Genomic DNA, 19,167 nt, shown 5'->3' on the forward strand with positions numbered 1-19,167 from the left:
CACTAAGATGGACACAAAAATATCAGTGGTCTTTGCAAAATCCTACTTTTGATAATTTAGCATACAGCACTCCTTCCAGAATATTCACTCCAGGAGTGTGTGACCACACTTAGATTATCATGTTGCTTGACAAAGCAACATGACATCACACGAAGGCACGAGAATTTTAGAAGGAGGTAGCTCTTTGTAAAAAATGAATCAAGCTCAAGGAGTACTTCAGATTTTTAATATGGAAATACTACAGAAAGGCAGTCCGCAGAACCAGAAATAAATTCAAGGATGGTATGTGCTAAATCCTCTGAAAGACAAGTATTGTGTTACCGGCACAGTTTATCCCATCTGGTATGCAGTGACTTCCCGCCCCACCCCCCACCTACAGGTTAGAGTTTGTGTCCCATCGTCCGTGTGTTCTGTGTGTGTCGTGTTCCGTCCCCCCCGTAGTCTTAGTCTGTGTGATTCTCTGAACTGCTTACCATATTATTTATACTGCTTTAAACTGAAAATTCCAAAGTACTGCATTATGGTCAGTAAGTTACTATGTAGCATGAAACCAGACTTGTGAAAACATTGGCAGTGAAAGATCCACAGAAAAGTAAAACAAGTCACCCGAAGGTTTTTCTGAATGCAGCATTTTTTGCTAGTGAGATGTTTGGTGAGTTCCAGAGATTAGAGCCCTTAGCGTAACTCAAGGTACCGATCCTGATGCAACATACTATTTGCAGAATCAGACAGGGCAGCGTGGTGGGGTGCGCGGAACAGGATGCCTGCTTCCTCTTTACTGCCCTATAGTGACTGCATTAGCAGGGTGTTCCACCCCTTTTTTTCTGCCATGTGATCCTCCTCTGCAGATAGACTGCATAGCCCAGTAAGATGACATTATTTTGAAATGTACTGCAGTCTCCCTCTAGGTCTAGATGACTTCCCGTTCTTTTCAGATATTCCAGTGAGAGGTTATGAGGACGTTAACATCTGAAGTTATAGGTAAAAGAGAGGTCTAGGAGAAGAGTAAGGTAAACTCGCAAGTTAGTCAAAATGGAGTTCCACTCCATCTCTGAGAGAAATCACAGTGTGCATACATTCAGTTTTCTGTTTTTTTGGGGGGGTTCTTGGGTTTTTTTTGAAGAGAGTGCAAAACATAGCTATCTGTGGCACCTCAAAGTAATTACAGATGCTTCTACACCCTTGATACAGTTTTACAGCACCGCAGGAAGTTCTCGAGGAAGATGGCAACAGATTTTTGACAGCTTCCTCTGGTCTTCAAAAAAATGAATGGGTAAACATTTTCTGAAGTAGTTTGAATGTGAAATTTGTTTGTTGGATAGAGAGGACAGGCAACATTCAAAGTCAAGGTTGGTCTTCATGCACTGAATCACTGGGTTCTTTTATCTTCAGATGGCACAACTCATACTTTCAACAGCAGAATAACTCAACTGTAATAATGGATCCTTTCTGTGTTGAGAGCAGAGAAGGGGTAATGGTGTGTATGAAGTCAAGAAAACTTTTTAGTATGACAATATCAATGCATGATTCTATCCAAAGAAGAGAAGTGGGATGTGTACATTTTAAATTTGGCCATCTTTGTCTTTAACTGAAACACTGGTAAGAAGCATCGTAGTTACAGGACTAAGGCTGCAATAAAGAAAAAATAATTTAGCCATTTTGCAATGTCTGCAGGTTTACTGCTGCAAACAACTGTCAAAGATTTTTGCAAGGTAGCTGGTTCAAAAGCAGTGGCACTTTCTCCATCTGTTCCACTTATTTTTATCATCCTCCTCTTCCTCACCTGCTCTGAATTTTCAGAGTATAAAAGAAAAGATCTGTTGGTCATGGGTTTGCTCTGCTGCTAGGAGGTATCACTAGTCTGAGTGAGGATCTGGTAGAGAATCCACACTCTAGAATCTGGATACTGAGACTAAGAATATGCAAGTGTTATTTAAAGAAGGTCACTTCTGTTACCAATAAGCTCCTAGATCTTTTCTCTGCAAGATGCCACAGTTTGATGATGAAAGAAATAGTATCGCTGGAAATGGCATTCTTCAAAAGTAAACAATGCAGCTTTAAAAGCTGATTTTGTTTTTCCTCAAATAAAAATGATATTTAGAAGCTGCGTTATTAAAAGCTCAATATGATCTTTATACCCTTGGAAGTCTCTTTACCTTTTGTAACTGTCCTGAACTGAGTAAAGATAGTGAATCCATGTACATGTACGTTAGCTAAGGCTCTACTTAAGACATTCTTTTAATACAGTGATCTAGCATTTAATTTTTCTTTCTTACCTGTACTGTCCTCAGTGAAGATTTTAAGGAGCCAGTTCTTTGCAGGGGGGACTTTGAATTTGCACGAACTATGTCTAAGCGAGATTGATAATCTGGTGGATAAAGTGAGCTCCGAAAAACCTGTTCAAATGAAGAAAGCTGTGATTTGGGTGCCATGATACAGCTTGCAAGCTAACAATTGCCCAGACTGTAGCTAACAAAAATGCAGCATTGGACCATTAAACCTGCTCTAGAGATATGCATCAACTGTAGTTTGGATTGATCACTTTTAGCTGAAACAACCTCCTTGCTCAACCTGAGACATATCAACACACTTATGTGGACAAAGTAAACATTCTTCAGAGTTCTGAGGGGATTTACAAGTGGAAAACTGCAATGGTTTCCCACCAACATATGTAGCTGAGTTTCAGGTTAACCTAGAGGTATGAACCCCAGCAACTCCCTTCAGGCTCTCCATTTCTTGGAGAGATGAACTCTTAGCCCCTTCACAAGCAAATCCTTGCTGCCAGTCACAGCTGCATCAGAGAAATTTTATCTGTAATGTTCAGGAGATGTGCAGCTCAAGAAAAATTTGGGAAAACCCTTAGAATACGGGGAGACTGTAATATCCATTATATTTACAAGTTCTTTCCAATAGCCAAAAATAGTAAATTGTAAGACTAACAGCCTGATATTAAATATAATAAAGCTATTCGTGCAAGACTTTATTAATAAAGTCAAGGAAGATGGTAGAATTATGGTCAGTCAATATTTTTATGGAAAGTAAATATTGTCCAATGAACAGGAAATTTAAAATGAGATTAGAAATCTGGTTGTGAAAGATAAAGTATTGACTTAAAGGATATTTTTGAATTGGTGCCACATGACATTTTAATTGTGAAACTAGAATAGTACAAAATTGCCATGGCGTAGTTTAAATGAAGTAAAAATACCACGTAGTCTCAAATGGGACTGTCACTGAAGAATCATGATTTTGTATGTCTTGTGCTAACTGAATACTGCCATCCTTGGTCCTGAGCTATGTCATGGAAGAAATAAAATTAGGACTGGTAAGATTTACAAAAAAAGACCGAAAATGATCCAACTTTCTTGACAAGCTGAACACATATAAACAACATACATTTCAATGATAGTAAGTTTAAAGGCTCAACATCCAGAAGAACTGCAAGAATGAATAAAGGAGTGAAAAACACGTCTTGGGAAAAAAGAGACTATAACTCAAGGAGAACAGAAAGGGTGACTTGAAAGGAAGCTGTAACTGCCACAAGGCAAAAAAAGGGATTTGGTAACAAATGTCTCTTAATTCTAGAACAGCCTAATAAAAAACAATGACTGGAAGATGAAAACAAGCAAACAAAACTCAGAATAGAAAGAAGAGAGAGATTTTTAATGAAGTAATCAGTCTTCAGAACATCTTATCAGAGCAGCGTGAGATTTTCTCTTACTGTGCATCTTCACAGCGAGATTCACTGCAGAGGTGTTCTTTAAGAACTATGATTAGCTGAGTTTGGAGTGGCAGTTAATTTAGAAGTCTCTTATCTGTATTTTGTGGGAAAGATTAGATTGCCACTGCAGTTGTTCTCTGTTTTTAAAATCTCCGAGTTTATAAACCTGCATGCTCTTGCTGGAGAAGTGCAAAAAAGGGCTCAGTATACATAAGAAGTTTGTTCTGGGAACCTGAAACCTATGTTGCATTTTCTGCCTGGGACATGTATAGCCCCAAAGTGTGAAAACTGTTTTTATGTAGTAAGTAAATTGAAAAGCAAATCTTAATCACTCTTACCTCTAAATCTTCGTTTTCATCAATATTTTGGATATTTTGGTAGGCAGCAGTATATATCTCTAAAGCTTTCCCATGGAATAACATTTCAATAGTTATAAATTCAGAAAATATGTTCTAAAAGCAAATGAAAACAAAGGTCTTCTTAATGCAGTACATTTCCACTTCAAATACAAGAAATTACTGAATTCTGTACTTGGTATTTATATGAGACAAATAACTGCACGATACCTAGTAGTTTTAAGTAGTCAGACCTGAATTTTAGAAATTAAACATAAATGCTGGCTGGGCTGTCACTTACATGGTTGTCATTTCATACTAAATTCTAAGTAAATGCTTGAGAAGCAAAGAGGAGACTCATTAGGAATAAATAAAATGTCATGCTGAAAACGCACTTGATATTCCCCAATACGTATGTGCAAGATGTAGTCGGGGATTTTTGCTTTATCGATGGCAATCTTTTTTAACAGGTTGGGGACAAATGACCTGTAAATGCTATACATATCTATAATTTACAGATAATTATTTTAGATAATAAAATATTCTTTATCTATAAAAAAAGCACTTAATGATGACATCTTCCCAACTCACACATCTTTTTCATATTACTCTAACATCAAGTACTGGTTGGTTTGGTTGGGTTTTTCAACCATCTTTCATTCTTTCCTATTTAGTCTGTCTCCAACCCCCCCCCTCCAATAAAAAAGTATCTCACTCCAGCAATTTTATAATTTAGTATGAGATCACACAAAACAAGTGTTTTTCAGTGACTATGGTCTTTGGGACTTAAGCCACTTAATGTTTGACTTCAAGAGAGAAATGAAAGCTTTGAATACTTCCAGTCACTGAACATTTTGTGCTTTCTGCATCAGTAAAACTTTTAACTGCAGTAACCTACACAAATTTCAGCATGGATAAATATATTATTTGTTTATCACTGTTTCTGTTAATTTTGCTGATAATCCACATATATCGTTCCACGAACAAATGCAGCTACCAGTGAAATAGAATACAGCAACTGTTGAAAGGTGCAGATGCTAAACAATCAGATACAGGAAAATTCTGAATTCAATAAACTGTAAGAGTAATGAACTGATTTTTTAATTGCAAAGTTCATGATATTTGGATTATGAAATATTCATGAATGCCAGAAGATATATATTTATGTGGGCTTAAGTTAGTAACAAATGTTGCTCATCTTACCAAACAGTAACTACAGTAATTTTACTATGCAAGATGAAATGTGATGTCATATACTGAAACGAGCACACATACTTTTATGTCCTTTATTTTCTGTTTCTCAAAATTATCAATGGTTTCCTCTAATTGCCGAGTTGTTCGAGTTGCATCCAGTGAAGCTCTCTGCAATTCACTTTCAGCCTGGTAAAGTAACACAGAGGTGAAATTAGTCTTGTATTTGATACAAAGCTATTTGCTCTAATTGCCATGAAAACATTTATGTCTGGGTTTTCAAAATACATCTGTGTTACTGTATTTGTAAATTTGTTTGTAGCTTAATAAACAAATAAAGATGCCTTCTGCACCGTTGTGACTTTGATCTGAAACATGAAAAATGACTAGCTGCAGCCAGTCAGGAAAGTCCTGCTGCCCTAATCCATTTTCTGTAATAATCAGCTGCTAATTCCACTGAGCCAGCCCTGACACTCCGCTAACGACACAGTGGCTGGGTTCAGGGAATTAACCCAGCACAAGGGTTTACCCTTCAGAAAAGTTAAGGGTTTTTTTTTCAAGCTGGTGTAAAGGAGAGGGCAGGAGTGCACAGGCCAGAGTGGTGGATTAGATCACCCTTTATTTTCAAGTGCAGATCAGCCTGCTGGGTCTAGAATGAATCTTTTCCAGTGTCATGTGCTGAACCACATCTGCCTAAGTTTTTATAAATTATTTAAATAGACAATAGAACAGCAGCTGGAACTAATGCAGTTCTCCCTTAAGTATCTCAATCGGCAGACTAGAGTTAATATCATTTTTAGATCTGTCCTGGTTTTGGCTGGGATAGAGTTAATTTTCTTCCTAGTAGCTGGCATAGTGCTATGTTTTGGATTTAGCAGAATAATGTGGTAACACACCGATGTTTTAGCTGTTGCTAAGTAGCACTTACCCTAGAGTCAAGGACTTTCCAGCTTCCCGTACGCTGCCAGCGAGGAGGTGCACAAGAAGCCGGGAGGGAGCACAGCCAGGACAGCTGACCCCAACTGGCCAAAGGGACATTCCATACCATATGACGTCATGCTCAGTATATAAACTGGGGGAAAGCTGGCCGGGAGGCAGCAACCACTGCTCAGGTCTGGCTGGGCGTCAGTCAGCAGGTGGTGAGCAATTGCATCACGCATCACTTGCTTTGTATATTCTTCTACTATTATTACTTTATTTTATTTCAGTTATTAAACTGTTCTTATCTCAACCCACGTGTTTTCTCACTTGTACTCTTCCGCCCCATCCCACTGGGGTGGGGTCAGGGAGCGAGCAGCTGGGTGGTGCTCAGTTGCCGGCTGAGGTTAAACCATGACAAGATCCAAAAGGATTTCAGGTATTTTATATTTTTAGTATTTTTATATTATTAAAATATTTTATTAAAAAAATCTTCAATAGGGCACTGGGAAGGGGAGACACCAACCAATCACTAATGCATAAATATAGTTTTTCTTATTTTGTTACTACAAAAGGCATTTTAGATATGTATTTTAATTAGTTATAACTATGAACTGTATAAAAATACACACTACCATTTAAATAAAGATATTGAAGCTATTCTGGTTAAGTAAAGTCTGAGAACTGTGTACTATTACAAAATAACAATGTAAAGATGTAAGAGCTTGCACTTGAAGACTGCAAAATTTGGCTCTAAATTTATTTTATTTTCCATACACTACTGGTCAAACATCATAGACTAAGACAGTATTTACTTACAGGCTCTGTCAGTGAGTATCATCAGGAATCTATTCTGTCCTGGCCTTCGGAAATAGTATATGGATCAAGTAATTGTATCCTACGACCAGGACGTAGAATTCTTCCCATTTCTACAACACTGCAACTTGTTGTAGAGGAGCTTTTTTTTTTTTTTTTTAAAAAAATGGAGACACCACAGGCCCAGTTCCCATAATCTAGCTTTTAGTGTTATATGTATATGGAACCCTAAGGCATAAGGCATGCTCTGTCCCTTCTTTTTCTTTGATTAAAATCTGATAACCTTCTATTATAGGATTATGAATTTGAAATAATCTCCTTACAAAAACAGCTTAAAGTCATAGACACAATTCTGCCATTACTGGGCAAACAACATTGGTAATGATCTTTAGTAGTACATAAGGTCACATGTTCATCTCCCTTTCTTGATTTTGCCTAAAACACAGGAGGGAAACAGCGTAAGAAAAAACATTTTGTATATTCTCAATTATTACAATCAGTCACTCTCTGTAAATGAAGGCAGCAGTTATGCATAAGCAGCCATTATACGTACAAATACAGTATGTTATTTCTATGATAATCAAATACATCTCGATCCATCTTGAATAGACTGGCCAGGTTTTGTGCGCAGATGCGTTGGGAAAGGAATTTTGTTTGTTGTAGAGTGAAATGTCTAAACTTGCAGAACCTGCATAGTTTGCACAACAGCAGTTTGATATTTTCTCTTCTGAAACACTCACCTGTGACTGGAAATATTAGTAAAGGAAAAATGGCAAAACAACAATCAATATTCATAAAAGTATCTGTTTTCACTTCTACTTTTAATATATTGTGAAGTATTTACCTCAGATATTTCAAAACTTCTGTGTACTTGGAGGGTGCTATTATTATCTTGTCTGAAGCTTCCTGCTGTAAGACATTACTTACAGTTTGTTATAGCTTTGCTAGAATTCAAGTATCCAGGCCAAAATATTTCAGGACAGCTGTTTGTCTTGGACTGAGGGTTTGGTTATTTATTTATTAAAAAACCATAAAAATAAAAAAATCAGACAACCTAGGTAGACCATTTCAGGAAAAAAAAAATCAATTTTGATTTAAAAAAAATGCATTTTTATATTAAAAAAAAAAAACTGGTAAGGTTTTCTTTTCAAAGCTGTACTACCCCCACATTTTATAAGATGGACTTGAAATCTGGGAGTGAGTACAGATCCTTTGCTATCTGTGTCCAAAGTTGTTAGCTGCTGAAACATCACAGTTGCTCAAGAATAAGAGAACCACTGCTGGAGCCTAACAGCTATGCTAACAAACAAGGTGCAGCCTCTCTCAGACCTAAAAGCTGATCTGCATACATCCTCAAAAGCAAATGAACATATTCCTGCTCCCAATACTTTTTATGCATTTTGTGTTGATCACTTTAAAATGCAAATATGTAGCGTTTGGTGCCTTTGGCCATATGCAAAACCAGACTGTACTGAGATTTAATAACTCTTCAGGCAAAGTCTTAAGTACAGAAAACACAGGTGTTACAAGAAGCTAAGCCACAGAAGGATATTTGGGAGTAGCTTAGCAAAGAGACAAGAAGAGACAAGCTAGGTGCCAGCGATATACCCATGAAATCAACTGGGAATTAGCGAAGAGGGAGAAAAATGGGACCAGTCCCCCTTTGGGGAGAATAGCTTACTGTTATCATTTACTCCCTTAATTCTAATGGAAGAGAACTCTGCATCACAGCTCAAGTTCTAACCTCACGTCTTTATTACATGAGGAACTCTAATTAGTCATCACTTGATTTAACTGATTTGATTAATATTAAATGGGAATTCTTTGGCAGAGACAAAAATAAGATTTAATTCTCCTGGGTGACATTTGACCATCACAGTCATTCTCACTCTTTCTGAAGTCCCATGCCCCGGTCACTAGAAAGATCCTAATTTCTGAAATAAAGTTGATGAAATCCTACAAAGAATAGGACTGCTTCACTCCTGAGTCCAACGCTAGAGTGTAAGAGAAAATAAACAGCATATCATAATGAACTTAAATGCTGTATCATAATACATAGGCATAAAGGGACTGAAGTAGGATTGCCGCGATCCTTTATTTTGGCATTTCCTAGACCTAGATTCCGACTCCTTCAGAATTTGAAACTTCAATGAGATTTTAATGGAAATTCTGTGGAAGCTTAATTTTTCCCTCTGTGATACAGAATAGTATACTGGGGAGGGTGACTGGTCTTTGGAAAGGAAGAGTAGTCTGGTTGAGTATTCTACTAACAGAGTAACAACTTTTCCTTTCACACTTCATCTCACAGCTTATGGAGCTGTACCTCATCTAGGTACAAGGAAGCACAACAACCACCAAAATGACAGGGAGAAAAACAATAAAACAAAAAAAAAAAAAAAAAAAAACAAAAACAAAAAAGAAATGAGTTGTCTGATTACACTTATTTTCAAAAACCTCCAAATTCCTAGATGCCTCCAAATGCCTACCTCTCTTGCATAAACATATCAAATACTTTGTCGTTTCTTTTCAATCAAATAGGGAGTAACAAAGCAGCTATTATAAGCTGTAATTCATCATAAAGTTTAAGAAAAGATTCAGCATCAACATAGGAAACAGTCCCTCTAAAGAGCATTCTTCTCATCACTTTCTAAACACAATAGTTTAATTCCTGAGAAATTTAAAAAATATTTCTTATAGCCATTAGAAATACAGGATACAATAATGTGTCGATCTGATGGATTCCGCTGACGTGTCTTTTCCAGTTGAGATAATTGCTTGGCTTCTCGGTTCTTTGCCGTTAAAGTTGCTTTAAGATCATCCTGGAAATAAAATGTTTTAGACATGTTTGAAATAGATCTAGGATAACACAAAATGCACTTTTCTTCATAGATGCATTGCCTAGAAAACACAAACAAAACTTCTGCTTTAAACAAAACCAGATTTTACTGATCTTAGCCTGTTAAATGATCCCCTGAAAGAGAAGTCAATGGGGACCAAGAGAGTTTAGCACCTTGCAGAAGAAGTCTCTGCAGCACACACTATAATTTAGAATGTGGGGGGAAAAAGATATTTAAGGCTTTTCATGAACAGTACAGTAGATGGTCAAAAGCTGAGATCCCCAAAGCAGTAAGAAGACAGGCCCATTCCAGGCTTAGCAACGGAATAAAGGTGGCATTTAGAAATAAAAAGTGGCACCAAAGAAAACAGTAAGAAAAAAACAAAACAGGCAGCAGTCAGTACCAATCAGAAGTTACTGAAGAACACAAAACTGCTACACAGAGCTTAAGGTGCCATAGAAAATCCATGGCTGAAAGGGTTAAACTGCATATTTATATATGCAGTTAGTAAGGTGTTTAAATACATTTGGAACAAAATACATCCTAGTAACGATGTCGTTGGAGAAGATGAAACTTATTGATCTAGACAAGGCAGAAACTGTTGATAAATATTTTTGCTCCTCGTTTCCAAAGGAGAAGTAGGATGTACTTCTAGGAAGATCTGTGACAATTTAGGAACGTTTACATACCACTCTCAAATTCTTGTTCATGCTATAAAACTGTGTTTTGCAAATAGTTTGGCATACATGGAATCTAAAATTGTCAGTCAGATATTTATCACTCCATTGACCCAGCTATGGGAAATGACATTCATTTTGATGGCTCTAATTTAAAGGAGCAGTACCTTAGAACAAGCAGAAATACAGCCCAGAGGAATCAGTCTAACAAAATCTGAGGCAGGAGTTGGGCATGCATTTCAAACCACCGTTTCCTCTAAAAAGACCAGTTCCCATTTATCTACCACTCCAGAATGGAGTGGATTAAAGCTATCAAAAACTATAATCTCGGGAAGTTGTCTGTGCTCCTTCCCTGGCTTTCACAATTTTAACATGGTTGTAGGTCTCCTTCACCCAGAAAGACATGAAACCAAGAATGTCTCTCTTACAAAAAGTTCTGTGATCCTGTGACCAGATCACTAGTCGATGACAACCACAAGTGTGCCAAGTTTCAGAGTGCTGTGTTTCTTCAACAATGAGTCTGTACATGAGGTCAGGATCAAAACACACAGTTTCTTCCTTGTTTCTATCCTTACTGTCTGTATGTCCTTGCGTATATGACTGTCATTTTGCTTCAACTTTAGGGACACAGAGCTGGTTTCTGATAATAAAAACAACTGCATCTTTAGCCCATCAACACTAATTTTGCTGCTGTTCTTTCAAAAGGGAATTTACACCACCTTTAAGGCCATCTGAAAGACTGCTGGAAAGGGCTTTCTCCTTTATGAAAACCATGCAGCTGCAAGAAAAGCAATAATAGAAAAAACATTTAGTGCTTTAAATTTTAAATTAAAGGTAGAGAAAGAGAAGAGAAAAACATATTTATTTTTGCCATAGAACAAAGCAGTTTTGTATCTAATGTTAACAGCTGCATGTCTAGTGTTATGTAATGACTGGGCCCTGTTAACAGCACTGACTTCCTAGGCCCATTTAAAACAGTCAATCAGATTTAGCACTGTGGCTGAAAGGGTTCTGACCTTCATGCAAAGTACATTTGAGAATGCTAAGGAAACCACTAGAGTTACAATTGTAAAATTCAGTATTTTCTTTCTAGCACATAGCGACTTTGGAAATACCTACAGGGACTGCACTATTCCCTTCTCTACCTCTGTTCTCTGTAGCAGCAACAGCCATCAAGCATACTTCTCTGCTAGCCAAAGCCTGACAAAGATTTGGTGCTACTGTGGCTATAGTGGTGGAGCTATGTACAAGTTTTGGATATACAAAGATAGGGCACAGTTACATACACATTTTGTCTAGGATGTTGAAAAACTGAAAAGGATGCAGAAAAAAAACCATTTAAAAATATTCGAAAGCTAGGGAAAATGCCATTATGGTGAAAGAATTAAAGGTCTACATTATTAGCTAACTGAAAAGAATGAAACATGGGTTTTACTAGCATCTAAATACCTTCATCCAGAAAAAAAAACCAGAGCACCACAGAGCTCTTTAATCTCAGTGGAACATATAACAAGAACCAAAGATTAGGTGAGGTCTTTCATTTAAAACAAAACACCACAAACATCAACTAACCACTAACTACCACAAACAGTCCTACATTCCCCTCCAGTATCTTCAGACCAAGATTTGATATGTTTTTGGAAAATATGCTTTAATTACACCCAAGGAGAAATGGAATGGAATAGCCAGTGAGATAAAGGACAGGTACAGAGAATATAAAATTATTCATAGTCCCTCTGGCTTTAAACTATGAATTCAAGTCACATGTAAGAACTCTGGTCAGCCATCTAATTTCAAACCATACAGAAGTACAGCTACAGTCCCTCCAACAGACAATGAGCTGGCAGATCCTCATCACTGTACTGTTACCTGCTTTAGTCACGGAAGTTATTAAAGCAAACCAGTCTTTTCTTCTGCAGGTGGATCACCTTGGTTTTATGATGTCCCGTTTTATATGAAGAAAAGGAACCAGGAACAGAGTTGCCAAAAAGCAGAAAAGTAAAGATTGATATATAGAACAATGAAACAGAAAGAAATCCTAAAATCCTACATTTAAGCTGCATTACAGGACAAGAATATTATACTAGCTTCCACTGAAGCTGCCAAATCCTGCCCCAGAGAGCTACTCAGCATAGTAAGCCAGGACATGTGAATGAAACAATTTTGTTGCATCAGCAGTTAAAGGGCAACACTATTCTCACTGACCTGGGCTTCTTTAAAGCATTTAGTATCACAGGACATTGATGTCTTACCCCACAGAAATAGCAACAGATCTTTTTAGATCTGTACACAAACAAAAATAGTTTGTGTACACCCTGGAACAGATCCAGTAAGTAGCAGTGAGAACAACCCCTTTGTAAAAAAAACCCAAACATATTCTGTCTGGTTTTACTTAATCAGCTAATGTAGTTACAGGTAAAGCAGTCCTACAACTAGCACCCTGTGCCAGCTTTACAGGAGTAACAAAACTTCCTTTTTCACTAGAAACGTCCCAGTGTTTAGAGATGATAACTGAAGACCAGACAGCTGAATTTTTAACCAAGGTTTATGGTAACGGGCAGGGGGAAAAAAATAAAATCATTTAATGGCCTACATCTTTAGTGAAGTCTCTCTTTAGTTCAAAGGTACATTGATAAAATAGTTAATCCCATCTACAGTTAAGAATGCTCTTGTACTCCTCACTGTAGCTAAGATAAACATTATGTAATGCTTTCTGGCATTCTGAAAGGCAAAGACAACAGGAAATGCCATTCACTGTTGAGAGGGATGACCCGGCTTCAGTTGCTTCTGTTCTCAGCATTTACTGGCTATCAGTGGCAATGCACCTCAAGACAGTATCTTCAATGCTTCAGAAGCCCCAGGCGCTGCTGTACCGCTCTGCGTCTCCTCAGCAACGCTACTGCCACAAACACACGAAACTTGCCTTCCACCCTCAACATTTATATCCTATAGAATACTCAGTTAGCTCTAGGTCTCACAAACTGGGTTTCAGAGTGACTGTTAAGATACCAAATTCTAGGACATAGGCTCTCTAGTCTACAACTCTGCTAAGGACTACCACACATAGTACCACTCAGGCGCAGGATGCGTTTCCTTCATAATTGTTTCTCTAACAACCAAGTGAGATAGCTGTGTAGTTAAGCTCCAAACACTGTACTCGGTTCTCCACCGTATTGAAAAGATACAAGAACAAAAACATATGAAAAATGCTAGTTTGAGATGCAATGCCACAATGTACTCAAATTAACCATGATGAACACGCTGTAAGATTTTTGTATGTAAAATACCATCAAATAAAGATTTTACCTTTTGATTTATATAGAGTATGATACAGATATATACATCAATTACAGATTTGAGTTTACAGGACAAAGGTATCCTCTATATAATATACAAGTTTTATGAAGAACTAATTTCATCCTATAAACTAGTATCTGCTTATTAAAATTTACGTGCTCAAGCTTATCCCTCCTCAAGAAAAGAAATTTACAGATACTTTGTGGGAATATTTGAAACCCCTGTATACACTGTTTCCAGAATATAGTGAATGAAGAGACCTCAGTTTTTTGTGTATCTTCAGGTCATCCTGATGCCTTTGCAGGACAGAGAGGGATTCAGGGATTCCTCCAACATATATGTAGCTTCAATTCAGATGTATTACTATGTAATTTAGTTAGACCGATTACTGCAATATGAAAAATCAGAACCACTCCCCCCTGTATAGCAGAAGTTTTCAACTGAGTGGCCAGAACACCAAAATGTACCTTGTGAGAAAAGAGATGTTTAACCTACCCTTTTAAGTTTCACTATGGTCCCATAACTTTTCAGAGGTTCAACAACCTTGGCTTCAAGCCTGTCAACCTACAAGAGAAATCACAAGGTCACTAAAATCATCCACATCTATGGTGTGCAGAAACAGGAAACAATTAATTTACTAGTGACTCATTAGGGATTTAGCCCATATATGCTGAAAATATAGTGGGATGGAGGTTTTAAAAATATTGCAAAAACCAGTCTCTATTAAATTAACCACTAAATCATTTGTATTTTGAGGAGCTCAAGCTGATTTCTAGTGGAATTCCTTTTTCTTCATGGGCAATACATCACGATAAATAAAACACGGAGATTCTAACAATTGAGTACTAAATACATCAAACACTGCATCTTGGAGATCTGTAGCTTTCTATCTAAAGTTAAAGATCAATGTCTTTGCTCTACACTTGTTGATAGATTACGGACTAAGACATCTTTGCTATCAAACATACTGTACGAAATGCAACACTTCCGTTCTTAAAAATAATGGAAACAGCATTGTAGGTACTGAAAGTATTAAAAATACCAACGACAGGTTGTGTAAAACGCATGAATGCTCTCACAGATGAGTGCATCTGAATTTTTGTTTCCATTCTGCTAGTTAGAAAAACAGCTACATATGGTCAGACAGGCAATAGGATAAGACCTGTCTGCTTGTCAAAACTGACAATACTGCCCGAGTGGCCCCAGCATAAGCTGCCGATGACTTTGGACCAGTGAGTCATCTGGCCCATCGCTGTTATGTCTAAATTAGGACAAGGTGCATACCTCTACTAGGAAGGGACAGACATTACACTCCCCTCTTAACTGGCAGTCACCAGTCAGCCAAAATCTATGCCAACTGAGCAAACATTTCGCCTTTACTACACTCTACCAGTACACTGTCAAACAATTTCACTTAAACTATCAACAGAATAGAATGGAATAGGGCAGTAAGGCTCTAAACGAAGCACATGATACAGATATACCAAATAACCTGCCTGTCTTTCTTTCTTACTCTTCTACATGTTGTGGAAGTACCTCACACCTCAGCATTTATATATCTAGCCCTGCAGCTGAAGACCAGAAATCGATAACCCTTATAAGCTAATTTTCTCTTGCCCACATTGTCAATATATATGAAAACTGTTAATTAACCTGATGCTCGAAAGAAATAAAGCTGAGATTATCTATTTGGTTTTCATGAGCAAAGGAGGACTTGATTTAAAGGCTAAAAGCTTCTCTTTTCCTTTGCTTCTTCTGCCTTTTCTCCTTCAAAGGGCAGTGGTGGTTTGGGGACAGGCGTGGTAGGAGGATGTAGGCCAAATGTCAGGTTTTAAAAACACACTTAAAAATTTAAAGAAGCAAAACTCAAGTTGTTACATAGATACCTCAGAATTACAGATTCATAGTTCAAAGGTGAAAACAGACAGAGAGATCATGTAGTCTGATCTCACATACACCTTTGGCCATAATATAAATTTATGCCATTAACAGAGGGATAAATTGCTATTACATCAATTGAAGCATAAGGACCTATGTGTGGCTTAGTTGGAGCCAGATGCATAAAAGCTCATGGAAAAAAAATAAAAATCACACCATCTACACCCTTGGATTTCTTATTACTTCTTAAAAATCCGGCCCTAAATAAATTGTTAAAGATCCATGCATATTTCATGTTTTTCAAACCCTCTACTTAGTAGACTAGATACCTCATAGAATAACTTCTTTTAAAAGGTTTTCTTTTCTACTTTGTTAATATAGAAAGATGAATTGCAATGCTTCTTTTAAAAAAAAAAAAAAAAATCCTATCTGAAAACATCAAGAATGTCAACTACTTTAGTCTCTTTTTTAAATTATAATGGTTCTTAGCTTTTCAAAACTATAGATGGGAATTTTCTATGCCTTACTGAAAGAACAGATATGTACTCCAAAAACTAGTTTGAGTACATGTGAACGAATTTATTTTTTCTTAAATCTCAGCATTTGGAATTCTGGATCATAAGTTACAGTTTGACTGGCCCCGCACGTAGATGTGTAAGTGGCATAAACACCTTTCTTTACACTCTCACTTATCTATCAGAAATGTGACTATATTGTCATATGTGGTCCAGATCAAGTTTGTACTTTTAGTGTTGAACTACAGACTTATGAAATCTACAGTGGTCCCCAATAGTACCTCAGAGGGGCTGCCAGTGCCCAGTGAAGGTTTCCGGTTAGTATTCTCTTCCATACTGCTTCTGATAACAGACTCAGCAAAAGGAAAATGACTGATTTTAACTCAGCTGCTGCTAGACAACTCAAGTCACAAAACTAAAAGAACACTTTATTAACCATAAATCATAATCCAAAGCCTAAGACCAATAAAAGACTTGCTCTGTCTCAAATTCTGTGAGGGCTCATATGGATGGTTTCACTGACTTCAACAGGACTAATCACAGGCAGTTTTCACTACGTCATTAGCAGAGTAAATGATGAATGCTTTGGCAGCCAATCCTGCTCTGCCACTAATATATTTAAAAGTGTTTTCTCCTATGTTTCTCTCGTGATTGCAGAGTGTATCTTTTCCCTTTTAATCACAGATAAGTAACTGAAGAGTTCAGATGGCAAACACAACATGTATAGCTTTGATTTTGTACCTCTGCCTGGCGATAATCCTGAAGTCTGGAAAATTCATCTGCAAAGTTTTTCAGTCCAACTTTTAAGTTTGGTGTCTCTGTGGCTGCATATGCATATATTTCATTTACTAGAAGATCTGCTTTGTCTCGTAGTCTGGCAGTTTTACGTACGTATCCAGCAAATATTTGGCACAATTCACCAAAATGTTTTTCCACATTTGAAACAGCATCTTGTATTTGTCTAGTCTGATTGTCCCTGGATACCAAAGAAAAATAAGTGAAAAACTAAGAAGGGGACAAATGTTTACAACACGTACAGAAGAAAAATTATATAATTATACTATTAATAATTTATACATGATTTGGACATCTCATTTCAGTGCAAAACAGAAATCGATTCTTAAAAAGATAATGTTGTAACAGTCTGATGTAATATGTGCTTATTTATGAATGAATAGCAAACAAACAAGCAAGCAGGATTTATACTTAAAGATCCGACAGAGGAGAACCCAAATCGCAAAAATCAGCTTGGAAGTTTTCTTCCTGTGGTTAAGCAAAAGCTCACTATTACTGTTGGTATTAATTACTAACACAGTGGTAACACCTGCAGGTCTCAAACAAGACTGGGTCATACAGCTTCCTGCAAGCGTCTGCAATCTAAACCGACAAGTCAACGGTTGGAGAAATTAGGCAGTAGAGGAAAAAATCTGTAAAGGTATTAAATGTTCTTTAAATTGTGAACAGGTACCAAACTGCTCCTGGTCAGCACTACAGAGGACAAATATCCCTGAGAATTAGAGAAGAAAAGTGAATGGACACGCGCATAGAGGTGAAAACTCTAAAAACACAGAAAGGACGTTAATCACACCAACAAATTATTTTCTTTTAAATTATATTAATTCATTTTTTTATTTGAACCAAATGTCTGTATGTTTCATTATTAATGATCTAGATAACTCATTCTGAATTTTTAATTAATATATTTCACTTGATATTTTGCTTTCCTATTCCTACATCTTTTGACAGTCTTGTTTTAGTTCTGCTTCAGTGATACTATTAAACCAAATCAGTGTCAGTGAATTCATGCCAGCTGTTGTTGATCTGACTGAATCAACTACAGGACAACTTAGCTAACAGTAACTGCCAGATACTGGGTCCTAAAAAGTCTCCACAGTCTACATGAGGCGATTCACGTGAAGTGCTGGAATTGTCAGCAAAAGAATTCACTCGTACCACTGTCTTGGTGAGGGATAGAAACAAAAACTTCCTTCATATCCTTAAGCTATCCCAACTCCAAACGCTGACCAATATTTAAATATTGACTTAATATCACAACACATGAAAAACAGAAAAATTGGAAGAAATTAAGTACATTAAGACTAGACAACAATGCAGTCAATTCAAATGAAGAACACCTTTCTTCAGGAACTCTTCAGGAAAAGTGTTTCAGGCCAAAGTTCTGCTACGGGCAAAAACCCGGTTGTGTTGCTTCATGGCAAGCAGTCTAGAAGACTGTTCAAAAGAGATTTTGTTCAAAGAAAAAAAAAATTCCAAGAAGTTGTTCAGTCCTCCAGGACATGCTTGAGCATAGAACCATTTGAATAGGAAAGGTTTCAGCCAGTGAGTGGGAAAGTAAGAGTCTCATTAAGTATTAATGAAGTTGTTTTTCAAAATTAATACTACCTGATAAAATCTTCAGTAAAAGGTACATCTTTCATATTTTATTGGAAGGTCTTCATGTCAGAAAGTGTTCCTCTCCCAGGGGGAAGCCTTAAGCACGTTTCCTCACCCACTTTACAATTTTGATCTCACAGTACTCCCATGCAAATAATATTTAATTTTGGGACATGAAACATAACATTTCCTTAGATGGGGGTGTGAAAAGTTGGGGTTTTTTTTTCCCCCTCCTAATTATTTGTGACCACTTAGAGGCGGCCACAAAATTATCAGCGAGAGGCCCGATTAAATCGGCAAGTCTTTACTTCATCTCTGCACAGCACACTAAGCCTAGAAAAGTTTTGCGGCCTTTACCCGAGGAAAACAGAGGCGGATCCCCCACCCCTAGGGAGGTTAGCTGCCGTACGGGGGACTGGGCTCGCATCGCCCCCAGACCCCCACGCCACTCCCTGGGTACCCTGACTGAAACAGGGCCTCCTGCCCTGCCCGGCAAGGCCAGGCGACGCAGCCGGCCCCCCCCAGGAGCAGCCCTCCGGGGGACGGGCAGAGACCCGCAACAGGCGCCGAGGCGGCGGCAGCCCGGGG

At 37.6% G+C, this 19,167-nt stretch overlaps 1 protein-coding gene across 1 annotated transcript in view; it reads right to left on the reverse strand.

Annotated features, from left to right (window-relative positions):
• FAM92A1 (family with sequence similarity 92, member A1) overlaps positions 1–19,167 on the reverse strand; it is a 30,439-nt gene that overhangs the window by 3,347 nt on the left and 7,925 nt on the right. The window contains exons 3-9 of the mRNA XM_009324453.1: positions 16,927–17,190; positions 14,288–14,356; positions 9,699–9,800; positions 7,722–7,727; positions 5,332–5,436; positions 4,060–4,173; positions 2,277–2,396 (exon numbers count right to left, since the gene is read on the reverse strand). Coding sequence (XP_009322728.1) covers positions 2,277–2,396; positions 4,060–4,173; positions 5,332–5,436; positions 7,722–7,727; positions 9,699–9,800; positions 14,288–14,356; positions 16,927–17,190 — 780 coding nt within the window. The remainder of the gene's footprint in view (positions 1–2,276; positions 2,397–4,059; positions 4,174–5,331; positions 5,437–7,721; positions 7,728–9,698; positions 9,801–14,287; positions 14,357–16,926; positions 17,191–19,167) is intronic.

This window comes from Pygoscelis adeliae, unplaced genomic scaffold, assembly GCF_000699105.1.
Source record: "Pygoscelis adeliae isolate BGI_AS28 unplaced genomic scaffold, ASM69910v1 Scaffold145, whole genome shotgun sequence".
NCBI classification, from domain to species: Eukaryota; Metazoa; Chordata; class Aves; order Sphenisciformes; family Spheniscidae; genus Pygoscelis; species Pygoscelis adeliae.